We start from the raw sequence: 11,439 nt of genomic DNA on the forward strand, positions 1-11,439 counted from the left end.
CTCTCTAGGTGGCCCCATGCAATCCCCTGAGGCGCCCGCTCTGCACCCTGGGGTGCCAGGCTTCCTCCCCAGGCACCCACGCTGCACCCCCGGCAACCCACGCTGCACCTCGAGGCATCCCCGCTGCACCCCCGGGTGCCCAGGCTCATGCCCGGGACGCCCAGGCTGCACCCCCAGGTGCTCAGGCTGCACCCCCCGGAGCCCAGGCTTGTCCCCGGGGCACCCATGCTGCACCCCGGAGCACCCACGGTCCCCCCTGGGCTGCCCAGTTTGCACTCCTGGGTGCCCAGGCTCCCGTCAGGGCACCCACACTGCTCCCCAGGGTGCCCAGGCTGCACCCCCGGGTGCCCAGGCTCCCTCCCGGGATACCTGCACTGCTCCCCAGGGTGCCCACGCCGCTCCCTGCTTGCCCACACCTCTCTCCAGGTGCCCTAATGCAACCCCCCGGACCGCCCAGGCTGTACCCCTGGGTGCCCAGGCTCCCCCTTGGGGCACCCACTGTACCCCCTGGACTGCCCAGGCTGCACCCCTGGGTGCCCAGGCTCCCGTCAGGGCACTCACGCTGCACCCCTGGGTGCCCAGATTGCACCCCACTTTCCCCTTGCACCCCCCTGGGTGCCCATCTCCCTGCCCGGGTGCCCACACCCCCTCCTGACCAGCATCCAGGGAGGCTGAGGGCGATTTTTAGGGTCTGTGGGATGGACCCATGGAAGCTGCATCACCGCAGGATTTCATTCCGGGTGGGGTCTGTGGGTTTTCCATGGGACTGTGACTTATCCACAGCTGATAATTGTCACAGGACCGGGAATGTCACATCGTGTCTTGCCTCTCCAAAAGCAACTTAAGGAAAAATCATTGTCGTGGCTTAGCACAGATGGTGGAGGAGCTGGCGACGCGGACAGCCCGGGGAAGCTGCTGGTGGCGATGGTGGCAAGGCCATCAGGAAATATTTAATTAACTGAAAAGTGTGAAGGGTTTGCATGGAAGCACGGGAAATAAGGCTGGAAGGGATTGCAGAGGTTCGGGACAGCTTTAGCTCTCTCCCTTCTCCAAGCTCCTGTCTGCTGATGAAGCTGCAATGCCCTAGAAAATGAATTTATTCCTATTTCTGGGGAGCTGGCAAGTCCAGCGAGGGCTATAAAATTACTCCAGCAGCAAAAATAAAGCAGATGTATTTAGAAACAGGCTGAAAATAGCTTTTCCTGAAGGTGATACCCCTCCAACGGCCCAGCCCCAGACCTGCAGATAATGTTCCTGGTAGCGGTGATGCAATCAGGACCATCGTTTGGGGCAGAAAACGTGGTTATCTGGGATGTTAGAGAACAGGAATAATATTTACTGCTTTTAATTCGGCTGCTGGATCAGCCCTCTGGTACTGGCTGCTCATGCTGGGCATCACATCCTCTCCTGCTTTCCATCCCTGGCACAACCAATCGATGGTGAATGTTCTTCAGTGGAATGAGAAAAGTTTTAATTTTTTTCTGGGATTTTGGCATTTCTTGTGAAGACTCCAGTCTTGGGCGCAGGCTTCTGAAATATCTCTTTTCTCCACTATTTTTTTGGCTTACGGTTTTTAAACAGTTCACAGAAAACTAGTCCCGCTCCGGCCCTTTTGCTGATCATAAGAAAACTAATTTTTTTTTGGTTTATATATATAAAAAAATAATAAAGTTTTTCCAGTGTGGATTCCCAGTCTGCAGGATTCCTGACACGCCGGAATGAGCTCACCCTCACCGGTGTCATTTGAGATCACTGGCAGAGAATGCCAAAAAGCCAAGTGGAAACATGAATTAATCATCCAAATAAAAAAAAAACCCCAAACCCACCCGAATGTTGTGCAAGCGTTTCAACCTGGAGATTTAATATCAGCAGGATGCATGAAATTTGGGTGCAAATTCGGCAGCCAGAGGTATTTTGCCAAGAAGGCTGGTACGTGGCACCGTGACTCATTTTGGAGGTTGGCTACCGATACGATGAGTCTTCCAGCGCTTGGGACTCAACCGGCAAAGCTCAAAGGGAGCGGAGACAAACGCAGAGATGCTTTTGGCCCTCCTGGGAGAATCTTTCCTGGAATTAAACAGGAAAACAGAAGACATATGTTATTTTTAATCTGCGTGCAACTCGCCAGCAGTGCCCAGATCCAGGGAATTTTATCAGTCTGCTTCAATAAAAAAAAGCAAGTAAGAGAGGGGAGAGGCTTGGAGGTACTGCAGATCTCCTCGCTTGGAAGCAAGAGCTTTTTAGTAGGGCCAGCTGTGTCAGGACAAGGGGGGATGGCTTTAAACTAAACCAGGGGAGGTTTAGACTAGATATAAGGAAGAAATTCTTTACAATGAGGGTGGTGAAACACTGGAACAGGTTGCCCAGAGAGGTGGTGGAGGCCCCATCCCTGGGACCATTCCAGGCCAGGTTGGCCGGGGCTGTGAGCAACCTGATCTGGTTAGCGGTGTCCCTGCTCCTGCAGGGGGTTGGGCTGGGTGAGCTCTAGGGGTCCCTTCCCACCCAAAACATTCTATGATTCTATGATTCTATGATCACGGTCACGGCTCTCCCCATCCCTCCGTGTTTTTCACCATTTCCAATTCACTGCCAAGGTATAAAAGAAAGCCTAAATCTTGGCCACGCATCTCCAGGGCTGCAGCAGGGCTGGAAACATGAAACCTCAAGGATTTCCTCCCCTTTTCCCCCTTGGCACGTGTTTTTTCTCATCTCTGTGCAGCGATGGGGCAAAACACCAGCGTCGTGATCCTGGAGAGCAGAGAGGCTGGGGTCCTGCCGTCAAAGGACTTGGGTGTCTTTTGGAAGAGGAGATTATTTTACAGTCTGGGGAAAAAAGTGCTTTGGTGGGATTAGGATGATGAGGTCAGGTTTAAAAGCTGAAAGGCATAAGCAGGACTCACAGGTCTCTGTTATTCCCAGATATTTTTGATGTTTCCCACTGGATTTCTTGCTGTGCTCCCTTTTTAGATATGGCTACAGGTTGTCTTGGCACTGGGAGGGCTTTTAATTTATTTTCTGGCACAGCTTCAGGTCTGGTGATGTGTGAGGACATTGTGAACCAGCCCATGGCGTTTCTTTGAAATGCTCCCAGAAATTTCACTGCCGCTTTGAGAGGAGGCTGAGAACCAACGTGCTCAGCACGTGTGGCTGCCGCATCCCTCATGTCCTCTGGGCACAGCGGCTGCAGCTCTTCGGGGTGTCCTGGTGCTGGGGGACACAGCACGGACCCACCCGAGCACCAGAGCAGATGCCCTTGGGGTGTTCCGGGAATACATAACAAATTGGGGCAGGAGATTTCCTTCTAAGATTAAGGAGATTTTTATCTCTGGGTGTTTCAGGTGCCTGGGGGAGCGTGTTGTGTTCCTGTCCCCACTGCCACTGTGCTCCTTGTCCCCGTCACCATCATGGCCTCAAGTTGTGCCAGGGCAGGGTGAGGTTGGCCATGGGGAACAATTCCTTCCCCTTGGGGCTGTCAGGCACTGGAAGGGGCTGCGCCTTAATGATTCTGTGATTCTATGCTCCCGTCTCCATTGTGCTCCTGTCTCCATCGTGCTCTTGTCCCCATCGTGCTCTTGTCCCCACTGCCATCACATTCCCATCCCTGTTGTGCTCCTGTCCCCACTGCCATTGCACTCCCATCCCCAGCTGCTCCCATCACCATCCTGCTCCCAGCCCAACCGTCCATCCCTCCGTACCAAATGTGCATCAACCTGGCTGGGCACCGCTCCATCCCAGTGAGGCATTGCTCCATCCATCCATCCCAGGCATCAATTAATCCATGCTGTGCATCACATCCCGGCCATGCATCGCTCCATCCCAGCCATGCATCGCTCCATCCTGGCTATACATTGCTCCATCCCAAGCATACATCACATCCCAGCTGTGCATTGCTCCATCCTGGCCATACATCACTCCATTCCAGCCATACATCACATCCCAGCTGTGCATTGCTCCATCCTGGCCATACATCGCTCCATTCCAGCCATACATCACATCCCAGCTGTGCATTGCTCCATCCTGGCCATACATCGCTCCATTCCAGCCATACATCACATCCCAGCTGTGCATTGCTCCATCCTGGCCATACATCGCTCCATCCCAGCCATACATCACTCCATTCCGGTCATACCTCACATCCCAGCCATGCATCGCTCCATCCCAGCCATACATAGCTCCGTCCCGGCCATACATTGCTCCATCCTGGCCATACATCACATCCTGGCCATGCATCGCTCCATCCCAGCTGTGGACCACTCCAGCCTAGCTGTATATTTATATTTATTTATAAATATATATTTATATTATATATGCTTTATTCCCGCTGTGCAACTCTCCATCCCGGCGCTGGAACATCACCTCTCCACAGCAGCTCACGGGGTTGGGGGGACAGGAGCTGGCAGCGGGGGCAGGGCTGAGCTGTTCCCACGCTGCGGCAGGGGTCCAGGCGTGGGTACGGTCTTGGGGCAACCAAGAAACTTTCTCCATTATACCAGGAAAAGAAGTGAAATTGTAACACCCCCTTGCGAAACCAACCTCAAATCAGGGCCAAAGGGGAAGCACGTGCTGTTCTGTGGATAAGAAAAGCCGTAACGCGTAGCTCATCACTGCCCCATTGCCCTCCCACGTTATCCCCAGATTTGAGCCGCCTCTGGGGCTGCAGTCTGTAGCCTCCGGCAGGACAAAACCCCAGAAAGCGGCTGGAGGACTCATGCAGCACCTGGAATTTTTCACGTCCAGCTGCAAAATGAGCAGAGAAAAAAGGGGGTGGCAAGCCCAGCCAAAATGCAGCAGCTGGTGGTGGGATTGTACCAGGGCTGTCGTCCTGGGATGGTCCCTGCAGGGGGCTGAAATTCTGCGAAAAAGCTTCATCAGCCGGAAGAGCTGCTACAAGTGACCACAAACGTGCTGGAAATGGGGCTTTGCCCTTCTCCATCCCCCATGCACAGGCACAGCCATCTCACCGCCGCCTTTTGCAGGCTGGATTGAGGCTCTCCCAGCCCCGGGGCAGCACCAATACCCACCCCCTCTGGCAGGATTTGACCCCTTTGGGTGCTGTTCAGCACAGCGAGCCGGGGCCAGAGGGTGCCTAACTTCCCTGTTGTGATCTTCATCTTTTTTTTTTTTTTTTTTTTTTTTGTGCCCCCCTCGCTCAGTGCCAGCGCGATGCAACCGCCCCAAGGACGTGGCCAACGCGCACATCGAGGTGGGCAACAACACGCTGCTCAACACCTGCCTGCGCTACACCTGCAACCCGGGCTACAAGCGCAAAGCCGGTACCTCCAACCTTATCCAATGCATCCTCCCTGACGGCTCCACCAAGCCCAACTGGACCAACACCACGCTGCAATGCATCCGTAAGCCCTCGCTCGGCAGCCGGGACACCATGGGGACCAGGGAGGGGGGGATCCTGGGGTGCATCAAGAGGAGCGTGGCCAGCAGAGCGAGGGAGGTTCTCCTCCCCCTCTGCTCTGCCCTAGGGAGACCCCACCTGGAGCACTGGGTCCAGTTCTGGGCTCCCCAGTTCAAGAAAGATGAGGAACTCCTAGGGAGAGTCCAGGGGAGGGCAACAAGGATGATGAGGGGACTGGAGCATCTCCCCTACGAGGAAAAGCTGGGGGAGCTGGGCTTGTTCAGCCTGGAGGGGGGCTGTGGAGTCTCCTTCTCTGGAGATATTCAAAGCCTGCCTGGACAAAGTCCTGGGTAACATGCTCTAGGAGAACATGCTTGAGCAGGGGGGTTGGACTAGATGATCTCCTGAGGTCCCTTCCAACCCTTGCGATTCTGTGATTCTGTGAAACCTCCATCACCGGTGTGGCAGAGGAGGATGAGGGGTGGCATGGGTGCTGCCATTGACGGTGTCTCTGTGTTGTGTCTTCCCAAAGGGGATCCAGCTCTACCTCCACTACCTCCCAACCCTGAGCTCCCGACCACACCGCACACCGAGACGACGACCCAGAGGGGTGAGGAAGGGGCAAACGCATCCCGCAGGGGTTGGTTTGGGGCTGCTGTGATTGCGGCCATGGTAAAACCACAACCACCATGGTGTGGAAAGCAAAATATTTCAATTGCGTGATCAAATTAATTTAATTGCCTGAAATGATGCTGTTTTGTAGCCGCTGGATGGACCGTATGGTCCTTGCCACGACCTGCCCAAAGCTGAGCACTGAAATAATGGTGGTACCTGGAGCATGCCTTTTAATATTCTAAATTAAAAGGTTCTACACCATTTTACCCAGCAGGAACCACCGTTGCCAGCCCAACCTCCAGTCCCTCTCCAGCAGGAACGCCTGGGCTGTCAGGAGCTGACGGCTGGTCACCCGTGCCACCACCACCCGATGGGCCATCACCAGAGACATCCGCGCCACCAGAGATGCCCCCACCACTGGAGACATCCACGCTGGGAGAGGGGACAGCCCTGGGGACAAGCCCACTGCCTGCTGCCCCCCTGGACCATGCCACAGGTCAGGCTGCCTCTCTGGGGGAGATAGCAACTGGGCTGTGCTTCAACCAGCAAAGGCTCTTTTCCTTTTTCAATGCATTTTTCCCTTCTCTCCAACCCCCTTTTCAGTGAGGGTCCCCCCCCAGCATCCCCCCCTTTCCTGGCTTTGCAGCTAAAAATCTCCATTTCTCTTTTCTTTTCCAGTTTCCATCCAGACCCTGGCCTCCTTCATTGGTAAGCTGGGCAAAAAGCTTAATTTGGCAAGGAGAGGAGGCGCTTTCTTTTCTTTATTTTTTAGCTTAAAAGCCCTCCTCGGGGCTGTGGGACGTTTATGCTGTGGGCAATAACTCTAAGGGGGGAAGGATGCAGCACCCAAATTTCCTCCCTGGGCGGGGAGGGCACCTTGCGAATGCGCACAAAGTGGTTTTGGCTCTTTTGGGGAGCTGTTTTGTCTGAGCCGGGCTGTGCCCTTGGCCGCGCGTTGGAAGATGCTCATCGGCTGCTGTGTGTCCCCTGCAGTGTTCCTGGTGGTGGTGGTGGTGGTTGCCGGTGCCGTGGCCTGCTGCTGCAGGAGGATGAAAATGTAAGTGTGCCGAGCCTCGTGGGGTCTTTCCACCCTTGTGATGAGTTGTCCTCGGCCTCTGTGCTTTCCTGAAAGCCAGGGAAAGCCCTTTGGGCGCCGGTGACGCTCCTCTCTCCTCCACAGGCGTGCGAGGCAGGACTACAGGGTGGTGGCCATACCCATGGTGGCTCCCGCTGCTGAGAACGAGGAGATGTTGCCGCCCGGCATCTTCCCCATGGGCTGAGCACCCACCACCGGGCAACTCGGTGCACCCACCAGCCCGGAGGATTCTTGGGGCTTGGATGGAAAGCCAGACACTTCCCTGAGCGGCAGCGGCGTGTGGCAGAGCATATCCCTGTCCTCAGCCGCCCTCCACGTGGAGCATCCTCGCCCCAGGGACACGTGGCTGCTCTTCCCAGCCTGACCGAGCCATTCTCATGGATGAGACTGCTCCAGCACCCAAAGGTGCGTGGGTGCCCCATCATGTGGCTGAACGGGGGGTGGGTGAGCCCTGTGAGCACCCCAGGGTGGCGTGGTGGTGGGTGTTCTGTGTCGGGAGCCAGAATTCAGAGGAGGTAGTCCCGTGGGTGCTGGTGGGTGGCAGGGAGCGGGCTGGGGGCTGCCTGCCCCAGCGGAGGGTGTTTGAGGTGCAGGGGAGGGGGTTTGGGTGCTGGGGGTGAAGCTGGGCTGCCCTGCCCCAAGTAGCTCCTGTCCCCTGGTCAGCAGCAAGGCCAGAGTTGGGCCAGCTGCACACCAGCCCCTTTCCTAGAGCAGTTTTGCCCCCAAATTGCCCCAGAAACCAGAAAGTGGTGACCAGACGGAGAGCGAGCGACCCAGCCACGCTGCGTCCTTACCCCCTTCCTGCTCTCTTTCAGCCATTTGCCGGGGAACCCACAACCGCAGCGAAGGGTGCCGGTGCCATCCTGCTGCGGTTGCAGAGGGCCGGTGCTCGTACACAGCTCAGGGATCCTTCGGAGGCACTTTCGGCGCCGACCCCGGGTGCCGCCGGCAGGAGCGATTTCACTGTAGACACTACCAAAGACTGAAGGCAATAACATGACCGAGGAATTATTTTCTTTTGCACGTTTTCCTTTTGTCCATCACCAGTTGTTATCCACTCGTTTCCCACTTGCTATAGAACAGGCAGCTTTATACTGGCGCTGTTTTATGTATAAATGTGTATATATTATTATATATAAAATAATGTGTATATATTGTGTATAAAATAATGCATACACAGCAGTTGATTTTTTTTGTCTGGTTGGGCACCTCGGCAGCTGCGATGGTGGGGAGGACAGCGGGGACAGACGGCAGCTGGGTTGGGTGAAATCCGTCTCTTGCAGCAGCAAGGGCTCGCTGGCCACCAGCATTGCTGTCCTCCAGAGGCGAAAGGTGATGGCAAGGTGGCAGCCGCCATCGCTCAGGCTGGATGGCAAAAGGGGTTTTAGCAGTCAGCTGGAAACCAGTAGGTATCTAATGACTTAATTTCCACATCCTTTCCTCACTGCTGGGTCTTGTCCTCCTGTTTGTGCTGCTGCTCTGGACCACTGGAGCTGGAGGAAGCAACGCTTTGGATGTGTGACGGACCAAACCCTCCTGCAGCGGCACTGTCTCTTCCCAACGTACCATGGGACGGTTGGAAAGCAGGTGAGGCTGGAAGGGGTCGCTGGAGGTGCCTGGTCCAAAGTCTGCACCGAGCTTTGCGGTTACATCCAACATTCCAAAGTCTTGAGCGAACTTCTGCTCGCGCTTAGGTGAGCAGAACAGGGAAAGCCTTTCTGGAGTCAATGCTTCAAAAGTGAAAGGTGAGCCAGCAAAGCAGCTACTGTTCAATGAATAACCGCGGAAATCAACAGGATGCACGAGCTTCCTCCAGCAGGCAAGGCTCACGGCTCCAGGTCCATGTCCAAGAGCAGATCTCTTCTAAAATTGGTTTTGATCTCCGCATGACACGGGCTCTGGGACAATGAGCCATGGTGTCTTCAAAGGGAGAAGACACCAATCTGGCAAGACCACCACGCTGCTTGCCCCATTGCTACTGCGATGGCTGGTAAATGAATGCAACCCAGGACAGCTTCTTAACAGAAGGGAAGAGAGAAAAAGGAAGCATTAAGGCTTTTTTGTTTGTTTGTTTGTTACAAATTTAATTTCAGCATTAAAAACGCTCTCCAGTTCGTCTCAGAGTTAGGGTTTGCTGCAGGAAGAAGGGAAACAGAGTCTGGGGAAACCCCTCTGCTACAAGTAAGGAAAACTAATTCAGCTGGGAGAGACTAACGACTTCCTCCCAGAGCTGACAGTTTTTGTCCATTAAAAGAGGTGCCAGGAAAAAGTCCATTTCTAGGAATAAAGTGTTTCTTCAGATACTTTTCAACGTTGCATTTCCTCTTCTTCCAAGCGGGTCAGAGGGATTTCACTGAGGTGTGACACGATGGAATAAGCAGGGATACCCTGGCAGTTTGGTCATTAGAGGTTTTTTACCTGGTGACAGGGGAACCTGAGTAATGCTCAGAAAAAAAGCCGTCCTGTCCGATACAGTGCATATATAGTGCATATATATAGTGCATATTCTTCTGTGCAGTGATGCAGGCCGTGCCGACCAGCTCCTGGTGGGCAAGGCAAGGCTTGAGAACAGGTCTCACACCTCCTTGCCGAGAGCTTGGAGGGTTCCTCTCAGAGCTGGTCTGAAATCCCGCTCCAATATCCACCTGATTTTGGAGCTGGGATGTGACAACAAGGCCTTGTCCTGTGCCCAGGATGGCTCCGGGGCGCAGCGAGGGCTCTGGGGAGCTGGAGGGCTTCGTTAGTGCTGGGTGGGCTGCTCCTGAAGCGCTGGGATGAAGACGAGCGGCGTCAGAGAGCCAAAGCGTTGCCGCGTGCAAGCGTGGCAAAGGTAGCCACCCGCGTCCCTGCTGCCGTTGCTCTGCGGGAAAAAGAGAAATGTGAGAAAAGAGGAAGGCTGGAAGAAGGCTTCCAACCTCGGACGCAACCTCCTCACATCCAGGGAAGAGAGCAATGATGCGCCCAAAGCATCTCCTGCCACTTCCCTTGCAAGGAAAGCCCTTACGAGACAGCTTGTTTAATAACTGCAACAACCAAAACGTCCCTGTGCAGGTTTTTGCCGGTGAAGGATGAGGCTTTGCCCACCTCAGCACTCGTGTCCCCTGCTGAAGGCTCCGAGCCAGCCGCTATCTCTTGTTGTGGACATGGAGCTCCACCAGATTTACTACGTGCTTGCAGATCCCAGCGCTCAGGCAACTCGGCCTTCACCGCGCCTTCTGGGCAAGGATCAACCCCCAAGCCAGAAGGTGGGACTGAAGTGAAAACTGGACCCAAAAGGCATATTTGTCACTTCCAGAGAACTGCCAACCACGTTCGATGGCTTCGGCAGAGGCTCTGAGAGTCAGAAATGAGATCTGATGCAACAAAAACCCCAAACCAGCCCCATCTGAGACCACAATTAGTCTCAGAAGAGAGGTCAAGGCTGGAGTGGATCTGCAGGAACTGCACCGCCACCCTGAATCATGCGGTCAGGAAGTCGTCCCTCAGTTATGAGCTGGGGCTGTGAGCAGAAGCAAAGGGCTGAGGAGCTGTGGACATGAGATCCAGCTCGGGGACGTTCCCTGCTCGGGAACTGCCACTGAAGCTCAGCGCTGAGGTTGTCCCTCTCCGGAGTGACAGCTCAGAACAGTGACAGAGCACAGCCACCTCTCCAGCGACTGGGGCAGCTCGTGGAGGCTCCCGATTCAGAGCTGTGATCTCAAAGGCCCAGGGAGGGGACGTACATGAGTCAAAGGGAGCTTCTTCACAACCAGCCAGGAGCCGGATTGCAGCGTTGCCTTGCACCGCGGCACAGAACAAGTGAGGGCAGCCCCGTCCTTCGAAGCCTCGCTCGTCAGCTCCACCCGAAGGAAATGTTCCTAAGAAACAAGAAAAAAAGGAACAACAATACTCAGAGAGAGGTGAGATACTGGAACAGGCGGTTTGGTTTGGTTTTTTTTTTTTTCACTGGGAAGTGACTTGCGACATGGTGGTTTTTTAAAAAAATAAAACAACCAAGAAAACCCCTGGTGACAACAAAAGCCAAGCAGAAGGCAGCAGCAGGTCGTGAGGAAGGAAGTGAAGTTAGAGCTAGCAACCACTGCAGACAGAGAAAAGGGAACCTCCACATGCACACGGAGATAAGAAGTCAGGATCTGTGGAAGACAACACCCAAATGCAAGGACTGTGGGAAAAAAACCCGCTGCAACCTCGTGTCTTGCTGCTGAAATCATAGAATCATAGAATGTTTTGGGTTGGAAGGGACCCCTAGAGGTCATCTAGTCCAACCCCCCTGCAGTGAGCAGGGAAATCATGGTGAATGAACATCAGCATGAACTGAGGAGAAAATGTGACCTTGGCTATTCTGGTCTACGCCAGCACAAGCCAGGGCATCGACATG

General features: G+C 54.6%; 2 protein-coding genes across 11 annotated transcripts in view; one reads left to right on the forward strand and one right to left on the reverse strand.

The window, feature by feature from the left end:
- Positions 1-1,691: 1,691 nt before the first annotated feature.
- Positions 1,692-11,439, forward strand: part of IL15RA (interleukin 15 receptor subunit alpha) — an 18,182-nt gene continuing 8,434 nt past the window's right edge. The window contains exons 1-7 of one of the 8 annotated variants that reach the window (XM_035903893.1): positions 1,692-2,180; positions 5,154-5,354; positions 5,883-5,960; positions 6,237-6,461; positions 6,644-6,676; positions 6,968-7,022; positions 7,146-9,638. In XM_035903893.1, coding sequence (XP_035759786.1) covers position 2,180; positions 5,154-5,354; positions 5,883-5,960; positions 6,237-6,461; positions 6,644-6,676; positions 6,968-7,022; positions 7,146-7,245 — 693 coding nt within the window. In that variant the 5' untranslated portion in view covers positions 1,692-2,179 and the 3' untranslated portion in view covers positions 7,246-9,638. Of the gene's footprint in view, positions 2,181-5,153; positions 5,355-5,882; positions 5,961-6,236; positions 6,462-6,643; positions 6,677-6,967; positions 7,023-7,145; positions 9,639-10,112; positions 10,746-11,439 lie in introns of those variants that run through there. The other 7 variants (XR_004843277.1, XR_004843279.1, XR_004843278.1 and 4 more) reach the window with 7 other exon arrangements.
- Positions 9,630-11,439, reverse strand: part of FBH1 (F-box DNA helicase 1) — a 39,661-nt gene continuing 37,851 nt past the window's right edge. For all 3 annotated transcript variants that reach the window (XM_035903882.1, XM_035903881.1, XM_035903883.1), the window contains 2 exons: positions 10,784-10,918; positions 9,630-9,921 (listed from right to left, as the gene is read on the reverse strand). In XM_035903882.1, the coding sequence (XP_035759775.1) occupies positions 9,802-9,921; positions 10,784-10,918 (255 nt within the window). In that variant the 3' untranslated portion in view covers positions 9,630-9,801. The remainder of the gene's footprint in view (positions 9,922-10,783; positions 10,919-11,439) is intronic.

The sequence above is a fragment of the Egretta garzetta genome, unplaced genomic scaffold, assembly GCF_000687185.1.
Source record: "Egretta garzetta isolate BGI_Z169 unplaced genomic scaffold, ASM68718v1 scaffold260, whole genome shotgun sequence".
Classification (NCBI taxonomy): Eukaryota; Metazoa; Chordata; class Aves; order Pelecaniformes; family Ardeidae; genus Egretta; species Egretta garzetta.